The sequence below is a fragment of the Cervus canadensis genome, chromosome 29 (genome assembly GCF_019320065.1).
Source record: "Cervus canadensis isolate Bull #8, Minnesota chromosome 29, ASM1932006v1, whole genome shotgun sequence".
Classification (NCBI taxonomy): domain Eukaryota; kingdom Metazoa; phylum Chordata; class Mammalia; order Artiodactyla; family Cervidae; genus Cervus; species Cervus canadensis.
The window spans coordinates 3,069,902-3,091,670 of record NC_057414.1 but is presented as its reverse complement, the minus strand read 5'-3'; the positions used below and the strand labels follow the sequence as shown (position 1 = coordinate 3,091,670).

Below are 21,769 nucleotides of genomic sequence, written 5' to 3'. Positions count from 1 at the left end.
TCCCTCATGCTGCAACAAAGATTTTGAATGCCACAATTAGAGATTCTGCATACCACAACTAAGATCCAGCACAGCCAAATAAATATATAACTTAATTAGTTAATTTTTTTTTTAAAAATGTGGGCACAGAGACTAAAGAGGGAGCAAGAGATGAAGATATTTGAGATAATTTTAAAGAGTAAGCAGGAATTTGCTGTTGGGTAAGATGGGGAAGGACTTCACAGGTAGAACCCACCTGCCAATTCAGGAGATGTAAGAGACGTGGGTTTGATCCCTGGGTTGGGAAGATCCCCTGGAAGAGGGCATGGCAACCCACTACAGTATTGTTTCCTGAAGACTCCCATGGACAGAGAAGCCTGGCAGGCTACAGTCCATGGGGTTGCAAAGAGTAAGACATGACTGAAGTGACTTAGCACGCACACACAAAATAAGGAAAGAGCATTAGGCAAAGCAAACATCTGCTGGTTTCTGTCAATTAGGGAAGCATTTGGTAGAATGTAAGATTAAAAGGAAGTATAAAATACAAACTACAGTAGCTTATTTCAGAAACTCATCTGTGATCAATCATGGACTAATTAAACTCTGGTTTTTATTTGTTTTTAAACTAAGGCTAAGTAGAAAACAGCTTTTATTTTTCCCTAAAGTCTCCCATCAGATGAGAACAGCTGAGTCGGCTCCAACTTGAATTTGATTTCTGATGTTCTATTTACCCAGAGGAGGTTTTATGAAATTATGGTCCACGTGCTCCCAATATAGTCCATAAATTTCATGCAGAATAATAAATTGTGGACAGTTTTAAGACAGAGGTTCTTGCGCTCCACTCCTGACGCAATGAAGCAGAACCTTGGGAAAGAAAGCCGGAGTCTGTAATTTCTTAAAGTGGACTCTTAGGACAAAAGTTTAAAACCAATGGCCCAGGAAGAGTTTACTCTTAAACACTGCTCCCCCCCCCCATTTTTGGTTTGATCATCAAAATCATTTAATTGCCTATTTGCCCTATTTCTAGCCAGTACGTTACCTGATTTTCTCTATTGCTACTTGAATTCTAATTTACTGCACCATCTTTGTCTAGAGAGAGAGAAGTTTCTCTGCTTTTCACTCCTGGTTACGCCCACTCCCACCCCCATATGAGCCAAGGAGTTTACTCCAGCTTCATCTGTTCTTCTGATCAGTGAAAGCGTTACCATGACAACCTCACATCCAAATCCCTCCACTTGGCTGCACACGAGAAGCATGGCTGGCTCATGCTGGGTCCATCCTGCACCAGCAGGCAAGGGCAATCTATTGCGCCTATTCGTGGTGAGGACTGGACAAAGCTATTAACCCTTTGGAACCAAAGATTCTGGAAATGCAGGACCTGACCTCATTCCATTCTCCCTGTTGACTTCTTCCCCGATTGACAGGCCTGGATGTGGGGATGAAGTCATTTTGCAAATAATAAAGTCTGTTCCTTAATCACCCCGGTAACATGGAAACTCCTTGCAACTACTTTCACTTCTCCAGCCTCACTTTTAAATCCAATTAAACTCCAGAGACAGCTGTCAAGTGCCTACTATGTTCCCAGTCCTGGGCAAGACTTCCTGGTGAAAATTTTTAAAGGAATCCAATGTAATTTACATGAGTATTAAAAAATTAGGGCATAATGCATTTTAAACAAAATTAGAGTTAAAGCTCTTTGTTTTTAAGTAAGGAGCCATGAATCGTAGAAGCTCACTCCTCAAAGATCTATTAGAAGTCATCAGGAAAATAAGACTCCAAGTTTCTTTTATCCTGTTTTATCCTGTTCTATCTACTGATCCTTCCATCCATCCTTCCTTTCACCTAACAAGGAGTGTACCTAGGCTCTGTCCTGGGTGCTGGGTATCAAATGATGAGCTAAACAAATATGGCTCCTGCCCATTGGATGCTTATAGTCAGTCCGGTATTGGAAGGACTCTTGAATAGCAAATAGGAAGCGGCCAAGTCTAAGTTCTGTTCTCTCTCTTAGAGTTTGTACAGCCTGGGGAGTCAATCTCTGGATCCCTCATTTTGTCATGTGAAGAGCACTGCCCTCTCTGTTTCAAAGAGCACTTTGGTGGGATTGTATTTAAATTCATTCCAAAACTTCAAAGTGCTATACACAGAAAAATAACACAAGTTAAGCTTGGTTTAAATGGTGGGCAACACCCCCCTCTCTCTGCACAGCCAGGAGACCTGAGTTCCAGTCCTACTGTTTCTGCTGACTTGTGCCCCTGGGGAGGAGGGGCCATGTCCCGTCTAGGCCTTGGTTTGAGCTCCATGATCCGGTCACCATAGGCTGCAAAGGAAGGCAAACCTGTGACGTGCTGAGCTCAAGGGTCTCTTAAGAGCTAATTGATTCCACCTCTTTACAGCCAGGGCCTCACCGAAGACTCCCTGGAGAAATGTAACTATTCTCCAAGTCCTCTGAGGAGGTCAATGTCTCAGCCTGTCTTGAAACCCAGAGCAGGGAGCTGTGTGGGTTTTGGGGAGTGGGCTGCAGGGGGCACACAGGTAACATCTGTGTTGGCTGTGCATGGGGTGGGCTTCAGTGTGGGGCCATTGAATATCTCAACAGCGACTCAAGGACATTATTGCGAGAGCAGGATCCATGGAATGCTTGGTGTGTCCTTGTTACGTGCCTAAAAGACTGTGCCTGTGCGGGCGTGAAGATGCTGCAAGGTGCCAACCCCAGCTCCCCTAACTGGGCACCCTGATGTGGCCCCCCGTCGCCCGTCTCCCCGCAGGGGACTCCAGCCCTGCACACGGGTTCCTGCAGATGCCTGTTGCCAATTTCATTCAGTCTAAGGAACATGTCAGCTGACCTGTTGTTCTGGAGAGGACATATGTGTGGATGCATGACTCGGGAATGCTGAGTATCAGCCATGCAGATCTAGAGGGCGTTCCCACGTGGAAGGAGGGAGAGGCCGCGGGGCAGGACAGACCAGGGTTTGAATCCTGTCACTGACCAGCCCTGAGGCTCCGGGCGTGTCGTCCATCACTTTTGAACCTCTCCCCTGTGACTCGGGGACAGGAGCACTTCTGATTTCTCACGGCTGGTTTGAGATGCCAAGAACACAGGTCACATGACCACGGTGGCCCTAAGCCCTCTGCAGAGGCAGCAGCAGCGGTTGATCTGATCCGCTCATTGCAGCGGCTCTGGAGCCCGAGCTCCATGTCATGCAGTGCACACCTAATGGTTCTTCCTCTCGCGTTCACCTTCACATCCCACTCGTCTCCACGTCCTACGGGTCCCTCTTTCTTGGCGTCCTGTGTTTTCACCCTTCACTTCGGCATCACAGACCCTGGAAGGCTCTCGTCTCCCTGGACTTCAGCTAACAGCAGTGCCCCATGGGTGCTCCTCTGTAGTCCTCCGAGGACGATCCTCCTTGCAAAATGCTTTCCCGGCAGCCCCTCCTCAGAAGCATGACCGTGACCCCCGAGGAGCGCAATCCTAGGTCCTCACTTGGCTTCACGTTGGCCTTACCTTCCCCGCCCAAGTGATGGAGCGGTCTCACATACGCGGTCCATGAGGTGACGGTGAGCCCTCCGTCCTGGAGAAGCTCCTCTCACCAGGGAGGAGAGGCTCAGAAGGACGTGACGGGCTTTGCAGCTGGGGTTGGAATCTCGGCTCAACCGGGTACTAGATGTGTAAGCTATCTCAGGTTATTAAATCCCAGTGCTTCAGTTTCCTCTTCATGAAAATGGGCCTAATATCACAAAATTGAAAGAGACGTTGTGGGGCCTGATTCAAGCAACTGGGGCATCGGAAGCTCTGAATAAATGAACGTGAGCCACTGTTCTAAGTGAGGTGATTCAGACATCCCATCAGGAAGGAACACTGCTCTCAGCTGTAGGTAACAGAAAAACTTTGACTCAACTGGCCGGAAAGAGGAAATTTATTTCTCCTAACAAGAGGTCCAGGGGGAGGCGACTCAGGATTTGTTTATTTGCGGGCTCAAAATGTCACCAAGGACACAGGCTCCCTCCATGACCATCCTTGGTGTTAAGGGCTTGGTTCCCACACTGTTTTTGTGACTGTAGGATGATCGTCACTGTTCCCAGGCAGACCGAGGACATCCGGGAAAGAAGGAGCTCTCTTGGGATGAGAAAACTTTCCAGAAGTCCTTGGGCAGAGTGGCATCCCAGCTCTTGGGCCAGAATTGTTACTGGTGAGGGAACTTCTCTGTGACTAGCTTGGGGTTAATTAGCTCCCACTCCTTGGGGTTGGGGAGGACCAAGACTTCTCAAAACACATGGCCATTTTGGGGGAAGAAAGAACTGGAAAAAAATGTGGGGTTTTTGTTAAGAGGGAAGAAGTGTCTCCTATATTCCCAGTCCTAAGAGTCTGTGTGATTCTTGTTTGTCCCAGCCACATCTCTCGCTTATGCAGCTCCTCCTGCTTAGAACTCAGACAATAAATCTTTGTATGCCAGGGACTGTAATGGGCCACCTTACCACCTTGAATCAAAATCCTATTCCCAAGATTTAGATCAAGAACCAACAAGTCAGTGGAGATACTTCCTACATAATGAATTACCTCTATGTGTTCAAAGTAAACCAGTCAATCCATACCATGCTTTACTAACTGGTTCATATCACCTTAGAGCTGCTCCTCTCTTCAGGTGGATTGTAAACTCCTTAAGGTCAGGGACCACGAATAAACCATCTTATTCCATTTGGGTCTTCCATGTATTTATGGTGGCCAACCATAAAGATGGCGCTTAATCAATGCTTGTTGAATGGAGTCTAATAGGAAGCCAATCTTTAAGTGCTCTCTCTGGTTGAGGCCTGAAGATACCACGCTTGGCGCCATGGGAGACACAGGGCAGAAAAAAACATAGTTCCTTTCCCTCCTAAAGTTTTTGGTGCAGGAGAGGAGCTCATATGAGAAATTGTGTCCAGTTGGAGAAGTCCATCTTTTACCACCCACTTTACCCTTTGTCTTTTTAGTTTTTTCACTTGGTCCCTCCTGTAACCTGGACGATGCTGATGCCGCACTGGGGCTCCCTGCCTGAGTCTTGCTTCTATCTCCAGCACCTCAGACACAACATTCCTGATCTATTCTTTCCTATCCCTTTTCCCATTCATGCAAAACCTCTCCTTCCTAAGTCCCGATCCCTGTGATCTAGTGCAGCAGTCCCCAATCTTTGTGTCATTGGGAACCAGTTTCATGAAACACACAGCCTGGGGAGGGGGACGGTCTGGGGATGATTCAAGTGTCTTACATTTATTGTGCCCTTTATTTCTATTATTAAGTACATCAGCTCCACCTCAGATCATCGGACATTAGATCCTAAAGGTTGGGGATCCCTGGATGTTGGTTTAATGTTAGTCTCTAAGAAACTAGCTTATAGATGAAGTTTTCAGTGTTACCCATCCAGGGCACCTGAGAAATTTGGGGGGTTCCTGTGGGTGCAAGGACATGAATACGACACTGGATTTTGGAGGTTGGCCAGCTGGTGGTGGGGTTCTTTCTGGCAAGACAGCCTTCACTTTTCTTCAAGAAATTCCACAACAATGATCTTGCTCGTCCTCTAGTCTGGGACCTTTCAAAGCATTTGCTTTAATTGCAGCATCTCTTAAGAAGCCACTCTTTTGGGAGTGAACTTAGCTTGAGCAAACACAAGCTTTTATTTTTATTGACGTATAGTTGATTTAAAATAATACATTAGTTTCAGGTGTACAACAGTGATATGATATTGTTATAGATTATATTTCATTTAAATTTATTAAAAAACAATGGCTATTTTCCCCTGTGCTGTATAATAAATATATCCTTGTTGCTTATCTGTTTTATACATAGTAGTTCATATCTCTTAATCCCATACCCCTATCTCACCTCTCCCCCTTCCTTCTCCCACTGGTAACCACTTGTTTGTTCTCTGTGAGTGTGTTTCTGTGAGCAAATACAAGCTTTCGTGCATTTTACAGGTTAATGAGAGATCAAGGTTATTTGAGGAAAGGTCTACTCAACTCCTGCCTGTATGTACGGATTTCCTTCTCAGTAAGGAAATTCTCCCACACCTATTCTTTTGATCACCATGGTTAGGATTGCCAGGGACAAAGGAGGAAAAGGACAGAGTCAGATAAAACAGAAACAAAAATCAGTTTGTTTGAACTGCCAGGGAAATCTGCCTTCGGCTAAAGGAAGTCAGACTCAGAACATCCTGTTCTAGTTAATAAAGCTCATCTGCTTCCAGCTTGAACAGAAAAATAAAATCTCGCCATGTAGGGCCACTCAACTTTTCCCAACTTTTCACTCTCAGCCACCTACACCCAGCCAGGCTCATGGACGGAAGGGTGGCCTCTGTCCTCCCCACCCGGGAAGCTGCTCCTTCAGAACACTAAAGGCAGGTCACATCAATGAAGCAGAAACTCACTCGCTTGTGTGTAAATCTTTAAGCCTCCCCTAAAAAAGGCAGTCTGGAAAAGAAAATGGCAACCCCCTCCAGCAGTCTTGCCTGGGAAATGCCATGAACAGAGGAGCCTCTCAGGCTACAGTCCACAGGGTCGCAAAGAGATGGACACAACTTAATCACTAAACAACAACAATAGCCATGCCCCTCAGTGACTGAAACCGGTGTAATTCAGACACAAAAATACCAGGATCCTTAGTGGTTTCCAGGAGTGGGGTGGGGGAGGGAGGGATGAACAGGCAGAGCTCAGGGTTTTTAGGGCAGTGAATATACCCTGTGTGAGGCTATGTAATACTTTTATCCAGATCCACAGAATGTATGACACCAAGAGTGAGCTCCAAGGTACTCTAAGGACTCCGGGTGATAATGAGGTGTCAGTGAGGGTTCCTGAGTTGTGACAGATGGATCACTCTAGCGAGGGATGTTGATTATGGAGGAGGCGATGAATGTGTGGGGGCAGGGAGTGCATGCAAAGTCTCTGTACTGTCTCTTCAGTTTTGCGGTGAACCTAAAACTGCTCTTAAAAGAATAGTCTTTACTTAAAAAAAAAAAATCCTTCTCTCCTCCATCTCTCTGTCTCAAAGTGATTCACTGATGCGGGATGCAGATACAATTTCACTTACTCCACGTGACACGTGCATCAATAATAGCTGAACATCTTCACGCTCGGGGAGGGCTCCCTCAGATCTACTCCAGCGTCAGTTCCCAATCCCTGGCATCGAGCCATCCATGAACAGATCCCGGGCCGCCAGCTGGCCTGTCTAAGAAGATGCCCACGTGTGAATCAGATCTCTCAGCCAAATGACACTTCCGCAGATAAGCCTGAACACTTTTTCTTGTCAGAAAATGTGTGTTCATCTACTTTTGCCTTTTTCTCCCTTAAATGCCAGAAACCTTAGAGGCAAATTTATAGCCAGTGTGTTCCAATCTGCTTGAAAATGACAGATTATAAGGATTGGAGGGAGCCCCCTAGATCACCTAATAAAATGTTCTGGTTTATAGATGAGGAAACTGAGCTCCATACAGGGGGAGGGATTTCCTGAGGGGCCCTGCTAAAGGACTTCCTTAGTGGCTCAGTGGTAAAGAATCTTCCTGCCAATGCAGGAGACTCGGGTTCAATCCCTGGGTCGGGAAGATCCTCTGGAGAAAGAAATGGCAACCCACTCCAGTATTCTTGCCTGGAGAATCCCCATGGACAGAGGAACTTGGCGGGCTACAGTCCACGGGGTTGCAAAAGAGTCGGACACAACTTAGCGTATAAACAACAACAACACTTCTAAAACTGAGACCAAAACCTCCATCTCAGGACTCCCAGCTTTTTCTGTGAATGCACAGTGGGGTCTGGAAAGACCTACTTCTTCTGCTTCCTTCAGATCGTCTTGACTCATTTCTCAGCGAGTGACTTTTCATCAGCCTTCAATCAAGTGGCTTTCTTTTCTTTTTCAAAACATATTTATTATTTGGCTGCACTGGGTCTTAGCTGCAGCACGTGGGACCTTTTCATTGAGACACGAGGGCTTCTCGTTGGCTGTGGGGCTCGGGCTTAGCAGCTGTGGTGCACAGGCTTAGTGGCCACGCGGCATGTGGGATCTCAGTTCTCTGACCAGGGGCCGAACACGATTCCCCTGTGTTGGAAGGCAGATTCTTAATCACTAGGCCACCAGGGAAGTCCCTAATCCAGCGGTTTTCAAAGTGTGGTCCTTGCACCAGCAGCATCAGCAGTGTCTGGAACTTGCTGGCTAGGTCAAGTCTCTGAATCTATTTAACAAGCCCTCCACGTGATTTCAGTACACCCTAAAGTTTGAGACTCTAGCATCCTTGCCTGGTAAACTCCACGGACAGAGGAGCCTGGCGGGCCACAGTCCATGGGATCGCAAAGAGTTGGAAACGACTTAGGGTCTAAACAAAGACAACAACAGAAGTTTGAGACACCCTACTTTAATCTGTTAACTCTGTCCACCCAATTAACAAGGAGATCAGGGGACTAATCAGATCCATCTAATTTCACAGCACTTTTTCAGTCTGGCTCTTCCAGTGACCGAAATCAGAGGCTCACCTACGTGACCTTTGGAGAAACAGAGTTTATGGTAAATTTGTGAAGAACGGGAGTGGAAAGTAAGGGTAAACTGAGGCAGCTCTGGGGACCGTCACTCCCTCTGCCTGTTTTCCCCTCTTTCTTTCCACCTGCCCTGTCTTCCCTCCACAGATCTGTTCCTATACTTCCTGTTCTTTTTTCCTTTTCCTTTATAGCTGGCGTTTGCCTTTGGTCTACCACGACCTGAGTCCAAAGTTTAAATCGCAGCATCCTTTGGCCTTGATTTCCCTTCCTACCTGGAAAATTCTCTCCATCTAACCTTTCCCATTTGTCCGTCCAAGTTCCTGGAAAGGATTCAGACTGGCCCCCCTTTTGAGCCAGGAGGCACTGGTCACATCCTCACCTGAATGATGGGTCACCTTTGGTCTGAGGATTTTTCCTGTCTCATCAACTGCTGACCGAGGATGGACTGCAGCTGGGGAGACAGGTGACTTCTGTGCATGACAGAGGCTTCGGGAAGACACTGGGGGCAGGGAGGGGGGAGAACACACGTGAGGCTGCCTTCCACCCGCCTGTCCACTTACCCCCACTCACTGTGTGTGCATGAGACAGGAGGGAGCTTGGCAGTGGGACTCAACAGTTAGGTTGCTGAGGTTTGAGCTGGAGATATGTTTCTATTACTTTATCATGACCCTAACCTTTTCTTCTTTTTAAATTTTTTATTATCTCTTCATTTTTGGTTATGCTGGGCCTTCACTGTGTTGTGTGGGCTTCTCCAATTGTGGCTTGAGGGCTCGGTAGTTGGGGCATGTGGGATCTTAGTTCCCTGACCAGGGATTGAACCCGGCCCCTTGCATTGGGACCGTGGCGTCTTAACCACTGGACCACCAGGGAAAATCCCCTTTGTCTTCAATATATTAGGCTTGGGTATTAAAGATGTGGGCCTGGAAGATTTGGGCTGCAGGTTATCGACTCTCAGCAGGTCACAGAAGATCCAAGCTGGAAGGGACTTCAGAGACCATCTTGTTCGGCGATTCCTCATGAGAATCGCTGGGGAGCTTCTGAAAACTAAAGCTGCCTGGGCCCCACCTCACAGACGATGCTTAAAAGCCCCCAGAGGCTCTCAGCGCCCCAGCTGCCCCTGAGAACTACTGCTCGAATCCGACCTCTTAATTTTTCAGGGGGAGAAACTTCGGCTCAGTTCCATAATGTGACCATGGCTCAGCTGAGCATCCTGCTTCCAACGTGGCTATGGAGTTTGGGTTGTTGTTGCTGTTTAGTCGCTAAGTCGTGTCTGACTCTTTTTGCGACCCCTTGGACTGTAGCCCCCAGGCTCCTCAGGCCATGGGATTCTCCAGGCAAGACGACTGGAGTGCGTTGCCATTTCCTTCTCCAGGGGGTCTTCCCGACCCAGGGATCGAAGCTGCATCTCCTGTGTCTCCTACATTGGAAGAGAGATTCTCTCCTCCTGAGCCACCAGGGAAGCTCAGGGCTTGGGTTACTAGATGCTGAATGTTGAGAGCTGAAAGAGATCACAGAAGCCATGCACTCCAACCCCACCACCTTCTCCTGAGTCTAAGGAGTCAAAGCGAGAAAGCAGGTCTCCCAACCCTTTACCCAGAGCTCTGCTCATGACCCCAAGGCTGGGGTCTTTTACCTTTTAGTAAGGGTCTAAAGGTCTTTACCCTTTTAGTAAAGGGCCAGATGGGACAGGAAGTGGGCCAGTTGCTGACCCGCGCTGTCTGCACTCGGGAGCCTTTCCGGCCTCACAGCTGAAACAGCCTGGCAGAGGGACCTGGGCAGGACTGGCAGGAGTGGGCTCCGACGGAGGAGTCAGCGCTGGTGCCTGAGGACAGGGAGGAGGCAGCTGCTCTGAGGAGACGAAGCCTTGCTTTCTGCCTGCCTCCCAATTATGCTGGGGGTGTGTGTGTGTGTGTGTGTGTGTGTGTGTGTGTCTTTCTGCCTGCCTCCCAATTATGCTGGGTGTGTGTGTGTGTGTGTGTGTCTTTCTGCCTGCCTCCCAATTATGCTGGGTGTGTGTGTGTGTGTGTGTGTCGGTGGGTGGGTGGGTGGAGGTGGCTGAAGATGAAAAGGTCCTAGTGGTGGTGTTGATGGTAAAGAATCCGCCTGCAATGCAGGAGCCGCAAGAGACGTGGGTTGGATCCCTGGGTTGGGAAGATCCCCCTGGAGGAGGAAATGGCAACCTGCTCCAGTACTCTTGCCTGGAGAATCCTACGGACAGAGGAGCCTGGTGGGCTACAGTCCATGGGGTTGCAAAGAGTCGGACATGAGTGAAGCCACTTAGCAGGCAGTGTGAAAAAAGAGAAAAAATGAGGCAAGGGCCCCCCGGGCATTGAGAGAGGGAGGAAGGAAACCCAAGGGTGTGAGCGTGAGCCTCAATCTCATCCTTTTAGGTGGGCTGGGGACGGAGAAAAGCTGAGAAAATAAACCCCCTCAAGCTTGTGCGGAGCTCTCCAGCACGTTCACACACAGCTCGTCCGACCTTCAGCGGAGCCCCACGCGGGGGGCCGCTCCTGTGATCCAGGCCCGGGGACGGGGAGCAGCTGGGCTCCGAGCCGGCTCGGCCCTTACCCGGGAGCTGACCCGGCCTCGGGGCTCCCGCCCGGGGCTCTAACTCCGTGGGATGCTGCCCTGCAGGTCTGCGTGTCCCTCACGTGTGTCCCTTGAGAATGTGCCTGCCTGTGAGGTGTCTTGTTTACCAGCGCCACAGAGGCTGGACTGTGAGGGGAGACTCTTCGCTCACACTGGGCAGCTACCCACGCCAGGCTGGCCTCCTCGCCACACTCGCTGTGTGGTTGGGCGGTATTACTCTCAGCCGCCCTCCGCTTGGCTTTTATCTCTTCTGAGTCACACGCTTCAGGCCAAGCTGGCCAGGACCCACGGCCCACGGACACACAAGCAGAGCGTGTACGGGGGAGAAGCACGAAGGGGCAGAGGAGGCTCCATCGAGCCCAGCCCCTTCTGCTGTGTCTCACCCGCCCGGGGGGTACTCAGGTGTCCTTGAGATACTCGGGCATCTCCCGAGGGGTTCTGAGGTGACGCAGAGCCCCAGCGATGTCAGAGCGTCAAGTTCAGCCTCATGCGCGCTCAGTCGCTTCAGCTGTCTCCAACTCTTTGCGACTCTGTGGACTGCAGACCATCAGCTCCTCTGTCCATGGGATTCTCCAGGCAAGAATACTGGAGGGGGTTGCCATTTCCTTCTCCAGGGGATCTTCCTCACCCAGGGATCAAACCCATGTCTCTTATATCTCCTGCACTGGAAGGTGGATTCTTTTTTTTTTTTTGGAAGGTGGATTCTTTACCGATGGACCCCAGGGCAGCCCATTTTAGCCTCAGCTGGATCTAATTCGCTTCGGGGGTGGTGGTAGGGGAGGTCCTTTCACAGAGGACTGACAGGAACGTTTATCATTTCAGAACTGACGAGGCGCTGGCTCTCTCCCTCCTGGCCTGGGGCTGGCCTCCTGTCGGATGCTAATCTGTGAAGCCCTTCCCAGCCAGGCTCAGAGGACGCTCAGGGCTGGGGCGGAGCCCAGACTCTCCCTTAGGAGCGAGACAGGGGTGCAGTCAACACCTGGAAAGAGGCCCAGTGGATGCCTGGAGCAGCTGCTCAGAAGGTCACAAGTCAGGTATCTTGATTGGGTAATCATCTGAGGAAAGGTTCTGCAAAGCAGTTGCAGGAAATCTGTACCCAGAGCATGCAGGACGAATTTGTTGAGTTAAAAAAATGCACAACATGACAGTTGTGAGTTAAATTTTATTTGGGGCAAGATGAGGGCGGCAGCCCCCAGGAGACAGCACCTCAGACAGCTCTGAGAAACTGCTCCAAGGAGGCAGCGGGGAAAGGTCAGTATGTGATTTTTGGTGAAGGAAGGGAATACATGCCATCAAGCACGTATTTTCCAGAAGGTTTCTACTAGTCTCGTGAAGACTTAGCTAGTCACGAGCAACAGTCGTCACCATGGATTTTAGTGCTTTTCTAGATGTGGAGAGATGGAAGAATTGGGCTCATAATATCTGACCCTGAAAAATATCTAAAGAGGACCTGAAGACCTGTCCTGCCAGTTTTTCCCCCTGAGCACAGAGTGCCTCATTTCTGCTTTCCACCCTGAATTCCTTTTAGGGTGTATTGAAGGTCAGCAGCTGTAGCAGCACACGACTTAATCCTTGTAGAGGCAGATGGGTAGATGGCAAGTGCCAATTAGTCGTTGACAAACCCAAGGCGACGGCTCAGTCTGCCTGTGTCTGCCTCAGCCCAGGATGAGGGGATCATGCCCTCCCAGGAGAGGCTCTGGAAACGAATACAGCAACCCCCATCTGAGACCCCCAGACAGTCACATTCCAGGAGTGGCAAGGATACCCCATCCCAAATACCCACCTAATGTGCACAGCCCCAAACTACAGCAAGCATCGTGATGTGCTGCTTACCTGTCCACACTCTGCTTCAGACTCTGTGGGTCCGAGTCTTGGCTTTGCTGGTTATGAACTGTGTGACTCTGGGCAAGTTTTCTCTGCGCCTCAGTTTCCCCATTTACAAATAGGGTGATAACAGTGTCTATTTCTTAGGGGAGCTGTGATAATTAGATGAGTTAATCTATGGACTGCAAGAAGATCACACCAGTTAATCCTAAAGAAAATCAACCCTGAACATTAATTGGAAGGACTGATGCTGAAGCTGAAGCTCCAATACTTTGGCCACCTGATGCTAACAGCCTACTCACTGGAAAAGACCATGATGTTGGGAAACATTGAAGGCAAAAGGAGAAGGCGGTGGCAGAGGATGAGATGGTTAGATAGATCATTGGTTCAATGGACACGAATTTGAGCAAAGTCTGGGAGATGGCGAAGGACAGGGAAGCCTGGCGTGCTGCAGTCCATGGGGTCACAGAGTCGGACACAACTTAGCGACTGAACAACAATCTATGTAAAGATTTTAGGATAGTGCCTGGCCTTTAGCCAGCAGTTATTGTGATGACACTTTTCTCCTGGTTCTAGTTCAACTGCCGTCCTCCTGCCTGGACCGTCACATATCTGTTTCCCAGGCTACATGTCCACCTTCTGCAGCACCCTCTCTATACCCAACAGGCTGACCTGGCTCCTGGGCTCATGTGGTCTCCACCCATATGAACCCCCCACTCTGCTGTTATGATCCTCTCCATCACTAACCCACTGGAGAACCACCAGTGAGGCCTGGACCCGAGTGTGAAACAGCTCCCTGTTAAGCCAACCCCCTTGCATGGTGAGAAGGAGACCACGTTTTAGGTAGAACCACAGATCAATTCTCCTACCCCGCCCCTCTAGTCTCCTGCTTCACCCACCGTGAGGTCTCAGAGGCCTTGCATTCTTTCCAGGGGGAGGTGGGCATGCTTAGCTCACCATAGACAAAGACATTCTGTCTCAGTTCTTCACACTCATCTTTCAGGCCCAGCTCAAATATCATCTCCTTGGTGTGGCTTTCCCCAGTTTCCAGAGTCAGAACTCTCACTTTACAAACTGCTTACCAATTGTGATCTCAGACAAGTTCCCTTCCTCCGCCACCTCAGTTTGCTCATTTGTGAAATGAATGACACCGTTTCCAAATGAACCTTCTAGCACATGGGGAAGATCCATTATAAGCCAGTGGATCCCTCCCCTGGCCCTCCGTGCCAGGCAGAGGAGATGGGGAGATACCCGAGTGAGCTGACTGCCCTGCTCTCTACAGAGCTGATAAAACCAAGCCCTTTCCTGGAATGCCCTTCCCTTCTTCTCCACCCATGGAATTCCTATTAAGTCTTCAAGGACCAGCTCAAATGTCATCCCTCTGGTGAAGCATTCCTGCAGCCCTCAAGGAAAACAAATTTTCCTCCCCCTTGCGCTCCTGTAATCTTTTGTCCCTATTAAATCTCTTGTTGCTGTTTAACTTTTATCATATTCAACTCATAGCTTTAGGTCAAGAATTGTATTTTGTTCTCTGGGGGTAACTTCACAGTGTGTAACATGATGCCCAGCAGCTCCAGAAATGCTCATTAATTCAAATTTCTGGATTCTGGAGTGGACCCTTGAGGAAAACTCTACCGTCACTGTGTGTGTGTGTTAGTCGCTCTGTTGTGTCTGACTCTTTGCAACTCCAGGGACTGTAGCCCACCAGGCTCCTCTGTCCATGGAATTCTCCAGGCAAGAATACTGGAGTGGGTTGCCATTTCCTTCTCCACCCATCACTAGTTTGCATCTTTGCTCAGTTGCTAAGTTGAGTCTGACTCTTTGCAACCCCATGGACTGCTGCACACCAGGCTTCTCTGTCCTTCACCACCTCCTGGAGCTTGCTCAAACTCATGTCTATTGAGTTGGTGATGCCATCCAACCATCTCATCCTCTGTCATCCCCTTCTCCTCCTGCCTTCAATCTTTCCCAGCATCAGGGTCTTTTCCAATGAGTTGGCTCTTCAGATCAGGTGCCCAAACTATTGGAGCTTCAGCTTCAGCATCAGTCCTCCCAATGAATATACAGGGTTGATTTCCTTTAGGATGGACTGGTTTGATCTCCTTGCAGTCCAAGGGACCCTCAAGAGTCTTCTCTAGCAGCACAGCTCAAAAGCATCACTAGTCTAATACTAGTTAATCTGAAGCCAACAGCTGAATTCACAGTCTAGTCCATTTGATCCTGTGGAGAAGGGCTCCCAGACAGCCTGGGAGTGGGAGAGGGGAGTGGGATGGCCGTGTGTTTCTATACAATCTTAGCTGCAACGCTTAAGGGTTAAAGGACCTTTTCAGGAAACAGTGAATCTGGAAGACCCAGATCTTGTCTGTAATTACACATTAGTTCATTATATGTTCGATGACTCAATTTTCTTTGCATACATTGAAAAATATAGACATGTAACATAACTCTGCATGTATCAGTCCTGCCTTCCTCCTACAGTAGTTACTGAAGGAAACTTAACACTGATGCCAGGTACCCGGCCACATTATCACATTTTACCTTCACAATGATTATTTCAGGTAGGTAGCCTTAATACCTTTGGTTGATAAATGTGGACATTAAGGCTGAGAAAGGTTAAGAAATTTGCCTAAGGTCAGGGAGACTAAACCACAGAACTGATTGCGAAGACCTAGCTCTTTTTCTCACTCAGTAGGCCATACTGTCCCATCAGAATGCCAATTACTGGCCAAATGGATCCGATGCGTTTCCAGCTCCCTCTAGAAACCCGTGTCCCAGTACAGGAAGTTAGTGGCTTTCTCAGGTGACTCAGTGGTAAAGAACCTGCCTGACGATGCAGGAGATGCAGTTTGATCCCTGAGTTGGGAATATCCCCTGGAGAAGGACATGGCAACCCACTCCAGTATTCTTACCTGGAGAATCCCACGGACAGAGGAGCCTGGTGGGCTACTACAGTCCATGGGGTCTCAAAAGAGTTGGTCATGACTTAGTTACTATACAACAGAGGAGGTTGGTATACAAATAATTAAAAATATAAAGCACCAAAAATAAAACTATGGAATAGAAATATATGTAATGGGCTGTGGGGGAGACTGAGAAGGGAGTGAGTGGTTCAGGTTGGGGCAGGTCAGGGAGGGTTTCTCCGATCAGATCAGAGAAGCTGACTCTTGGAAGGGGTGATAACCTGAGTTCTGCTGGGTAGAGAACGAGAAAAGGAGAGAATACAGGAATCTGAGGCAGAGGGGACGGCATGGGCGAAGGCCTGCGGAGAATGCCAGACATGCCTGGGGAAGGAGACTAGACCAGGTTAGTCAGAACGCGGGATGTCTGAGGATGGGCTGGGCTGTGCCGGGCTTAGTTTTGTCAAAATGTTGGCCCTTGTTCTTTAAGCCCCGGGCAGCTGCTGATAGCTTCAGAGGAGGGCAGTGACACTGGTGCAGTGTTGAAGAATCTGCCTGCTAATGCAGGGGATGGAAGAGATGCAAGTTCGATCCCTGGGTCAGGAAGATCCCCTGGGGTAGGAAATGGCCACCCACTCCAGTATTCTTGCCTGGGAAATCCCATGGACAGAGGAGCCTGGTGGGTTACAGACCATGGGGTCACAAAGAGTCAGACACATCTGAGCACACACAGATATTTAAGGAGGGAGGATCTGCAAGGACCATCTCTGAGTAGGAACTGGGAGGTATTAAACAGGGTCCTGCATCCTTCAGAAATGTACCATCAGCTCCCAATGTATCAGTCAGGATTGGTTTCAGGGATGACTCTTTCCCATTCAAAGAGGCAGGCTGAAGACCAGATCAACTCTGTAGTCTGGACGCACTGTCCCCTGCCCCCAGGGTGGCAGAAACATGGATGCTCTGTGTGACGAGGTCAAATATGCTGCAGCAAGTGGACACGCCCACCCAGAGGAAGTGGGACATGCTGCCCTCTACCAAGGGTACCACCAGGAACTCCCCTGGTCTGCAGTGCTCATCCCAAATGCTGGCTTCAGAACTGGAATACTGCTTATCCAAATGAATGAAAGATGTTCCAGATCCATGATTACATGTTCCTCACACAGTGCATGATTTATAACACAGATTTATAAATTCTACATAAATGTAAATTACACATCTGTGCACAGTATTCTAACATAGGCTGAAACAATGTCCCACACCATATAATAAACTCAGGAGCTCTTTAATCATCAGTGCTAGAACTATGTGTGGACAATTACCTTGCACTGAGCACTTTGTGAAAATCCTTCCATTTTCCCTTTTTCATTTTTAAAATAAATATATGCTGAACTCACCCTGAAAAAAACAAACAGGTGACCTCTTTAGAAAACTGCCCCCAAATTCTTCGGCTCTGAAAGAAAATGCTGTGCCAGATTTTTGCCGAATAAAGTGACATTTTGAGTGGAATCTGAGTCGAGCCCAAAAAAAGGAATGCTGCTTCTTTGAATCAGCAAAAGAATTCAGTCTCTGGTATCCAGCACTCCATTATTCATTGACCCGAATTAGCAGGAGAGCTGTCTGCACTGTGGAGATGACTGGGAAAGTGGGGTTTGGAGGGGGGAGAGAGGGAGTGGTGGGTAGATAAAGGAGAGAAAAACAAGCTGAAATACCTCCCGGGCCAACTCTGAACAACATGTTGGGTGTTTCTTATTTGGAGGTGGAGAGGCTCCGAGGTCCCCTTGCTAAACACTGTCTCAGCTCACCTCTCTGCACATGGGCTCATTTCCCAGAGCGAAAGCTCAAAACAAACGACTTGCTGGGCTGCTTCCTCCCAGGAAGCACCTCCAGGGTCCCAGCAAGCAAGGCCAGAGGGAAGACAGATTCCCCGCCAGGAGACGGCCCCTCCCGGAACCCTGGCCCCAGGCCGCTCACCGGGGTCTGCGGAAGGTCAGGCCGTAGTGCTGGCAGGCCAGTCCCACGGTGGGCGTGTACACGATGGGCAGGAACTTCTCCACGTCTGAGGTCAGCACGCGGTAGAAGAGCTTCTCGTTCCGGTCCTGGAGGGTCATGAGGATGATGTACCTTAGGAGAAGAGGCAAGAACCAAGCTGATGACATGAACACCCCACACGGCAGCACAGACGGCCCTCGACGTAGAAACCCAGGGCTCCCACTCAGCTACTTGCAACGACACCTTCACAGGCAAATCACCATCTCTAAGCATGAGTCTCATCACCTATGAAATGTGGAGAATATGACCTGCCTTATGGCGCCCATGGGGTCACCAAGAGTCGGACACGACTGAGTGACTAACAACAACAACAACAATGGCCCTTATTATCACACACGCTGTAGGTGCCATTCTCAACAGTTTCATTAACTAATCTGACACGGGGAACATGCCTCCCAATGACTTGGATATGTGCTTAGTCGCTCAGTCATGTCCGACTCTATGTGACCCCATGGACTGCAGCCTGCTAGGCTCTTCTGTTTATGGGATTTTCCAGACAAAAATTCTGGAGTGGGTTGCCATTCCCTTCTCCAGTGTTATCTTCTGCACCCAGGGATCGAACCCACGTTTCCTGTATTGCATAGAGATTCTTTACCATCTGGGCCACCAGGGAAGCCCCAATGACTTGTAAGGTGGATAATATAATTCTGGTCATTTTATTTTTTTATTGGGATATAATTGCTATCTGGCCATTTTAGAGACAATCAAGGCACAGAGAAGTGAAATAATTCACCAAGAGATCTGAACCTAAGCAATCTGACTCCAGAATCTATGCTCTCAGCCATGATGCAAGATAGCTAGTTAGGTTATAATTATGTGGACAGTAATGAACAACAGCAGAATAACTGCATTCTGGGGCTGGGGGAAGGTCGGGGAAAGTGCTAGGCAGACTGGTGATATATGAACTGGTCCTTCCTGTCACACAGGCCTGGTTCCTGTCACAAGCAGAGTTCACAAGTGTTTGAGCACCAAGTGATCTCAGGAAGCATGTTGCAAACATGCCTACTTCCTGAATCCTGAAATCAGTAAGCCAGGAAAAAGGGCCTTTCATTTACACTTCACACTGAACAGTCTGGGAGAAAAAAACCGAGGGACTGAAATTCCCAGTAAGGTGTGAAAGGGAAAGTGTTAGTTGCTCAGTCGTGTCTGAGTCTTCACGACCCCATGGACTGCAGCCCACCAGGCTCCTCTGTCCATGGGATTCTCCAGGCAAGAATACTGGAGTGGGTTGCTATGCCCTCCTCCAGGGGACCTGACCCAGGGACTGAACGCGCATCTCCTGCAGCTCCTGCGTTGCGGGTGATTTCTTTACAGCTGAGCCACCAGGGTGGCCCAATGAGGTGTAAGTGGCAGCTGATATCACAACCTTTAAGTTTGGGAGAGATAATGAGGGTGCATGAGGCCCTGGCATGGAGTGGCGTGACAGAAATGATCTGACAGGGGAACGATCCCTGGGCAAGGCGTCAGGTTCCTGGGTGTGAATCCCAGCTCTGCTGTTCGCGAGCTGCGTGACCTTGAGGAAGTCCTGTGACTTCTTAGGGCTTCAGCCTCTTCTTCCTCAGCAAAGGCACCGGTCCGTTACTATGCTCTAGAAGGCACTTTTATTTAGGAAAGGGGTATTTATGCTTAGAAGAGTCAGGATCTTAGCTCATTACAAGTGTTAACGATTTCCTTACTCAGTGGCCACTAGTACACATCTCTTCTCAACTCCGCATTCAGTGATGTCAAGTTGATAAGCTGAAATTGAACATGGTGGGAGTATCTATACCATGGAAATTGGCAAATGCTTTAAATCCTCACCCCCTGGCCCCATAACCGGTCCTTATACACTTACCAGCGCTGACACCACTGTCTTTACCCATAAGCTGGGGAGCCTCCTTAGCCTTTCCCCCTAAGCTCCTGCTGAAATGAAGGGCTCCCATAATGAATGGGTCAGAGAGGTTATCAGGAGCAAGCTCCCTTGAGCTCACAGGATCAGGCACATCCATTGCCCCTTGAGCCTGGCATACCTTCCCAGGCATGTGAGTGAGGCCCATCTAGCTGGAAAGAACTGGAAAGGGGAGGATTCTGGACTTTGATTTTTAGGGTTTAATATCTTTAGGTAGGCGAATTTCATTTTGGACTAAGGAACTTTTGCTCTTAAGTGATAATAGAATGAGGATCTGAACTCAGGCTAGTTTTGTAGCCACTAAGCTTCACTGCCTCTTACCTATGGGGGAGCAGAGAGGTTCAAAGCACAGACTTTGGAGCTAACTGTCTGTGTGCAAATACTGGCTATGCCAATTCATAGCCATGAGACCTGCAAGGTCACTACCTTCTTAAGTAAGACAGACAAAGCGGACCCTGAGAACACCCACTGACTCTTCCTGTCGACATCCCCACTGGGAGAAACCAGAGGGGAGGCGGGGCTCTCCCTAAACCTCCAACGGATGGCATCCCAGGTCCTCCCTGTGACCCTGTCCATTTCCCCTCTGCTCCACCGCGGTCCTTTTATTCCGGGAACCTGGGCCATGTGCCACTTCCTTAACCCATCTGTCCCTATGTGTTTTTTTTTAACTATAGATTAAACATTTTTTTTTACTTGGAGGATAATTGCTTTACAATGTTGTGTTGGTTTCTGCCATACGGCGTGAATCAGCCATAAGTACACACATGTCTTCTCCCCCTCAAACCTCCCTCCCGCCCCCACCCCCATCCCACGCCTCTAGGTTGTCACAGGGCACTGGGTTGAGCGCCCTGTGTTCCAGCAACTTCCCACTAGCTATCCATTCTAAGTTTCTGTTTGTCCCACCCTCCCCTTCCGCTGCTGTGTCCACAATTGTCTTCTCTACGTGCGTGCGTGCTCAGCTGTATCAGACTCTTTGTGTATACTCCTACATTTCTGCTCCCCTCCTTCCCACTGAGTGAAATCCTTCCGTGAACCCTGCTGCTGAATGCTGACGTCCATTGGTACTTCCATTGGTACTACTGGTGCTTCCTGGGCTGACTCTGATTTCATCACTTCCAGAAGGCCCAACCAGATCCCACTGTCGGAGTTCAGGCAACCTTCTCAGTCCTCCCAGGACACATGGACCATGGCTCGATCATAACAAGCCCGGGCCCTCAGGGAGACCATCACCCTGTAGAAGGCAAGGCTGGGTCTGGGCTCTCTCGGGGCTCTTGGCCTTTCCCAGCTAGTGTCCAGAAGACCGTCTGAGGCCCGCAGGAGACAGCGGAGCCCGGAGCCCGGGTGAGAGGACAGACGCCCAGCACTCACTTGTCCAGGTCGCTCTGCTGCCGCTCGTAGGATCTCATGACCCGGAGGAGCTGGACGTCCTGGCTCAGGAAACAGGGCGGGATGAGGCCGTGGATCCCAAGCTGCAGCCTCTCCTCAAGCGTAAAGGCCATGCCCTGGGGAGAGCAGGAAGACACGCATGCACGTAAGTGGGTGTGCAGGAAACCCAGAGCAGCGGAGGTTCCATCCCCAGACCCGCCAACAGCGCTGAGACTCAGCAGCGACGGCCCCGGGCTCGGAGCCCACCGCTGCCTTTTGAGTAGCCGGGCCATCCTGCATCAGTCATCTTGGCTCTTCTGGAGTCTAGCTTCCTCTTACAAAAACATGGAAAACATGTATATTACCAGGGTTTTTCTGTTTATACTTGCTTTTAAAAATGTATTCTATTTTTAGAACAGTTTTCTTTTTTTAACATTTATTTATTTTCTGTTATTCATTTGGCTGCTCTGGATCTTAGCTGTAGCATGTGGGATTCACTTCCCCGACCAGCGATCGAACCCGGGGCCCCTGCATTGGGAGCACAGTCTTTGCCACTGTATCAACAGGGAAGTCCCTAGGACAGTTTTAGATTTATAGAAAAATTGACAAGATAGTGCCAAGTTCCCTTGTATCTCCTCATGCAGTTTGCCCTATTGGTAATATCTTCCATCCCTTCGGTACA

General features: G+C 49.2%; 1 protein-coding gene across 4 annotated transcripts in view; it reads right to left on the bottom strand.

Annotated features, from left to right (window-relative positions):
* ME3 (malic enzyme 3) overlaps nucleotides 1-21,769 on the bottom strand; it is a 219,841-nt gene that overhangs the window by 96,638 nt on the left and 101,434 nt on the right. For all 4 annotated transcript variants that reach the window (XM_043451455.1, XM_043451452.1, XM_043451453.1 and 1 more), the window contains 2 exons: nucleotides 21,091-21,224; nucleotides 17,757-17,906 (listed from right to left, as the gene is read on the bottom strand). In XM_043451455.1, coding sequence (XP_043307390.1) covers nucleotides 17,757-17,906; nucleotides 21,091-21,224 — 284 coding nt within the window. The remainder of the gene's footprint in view (nucleotides 1-17,756; nucleotides 17,907-21,090; nucleotides 21,225-21,769) is intronic.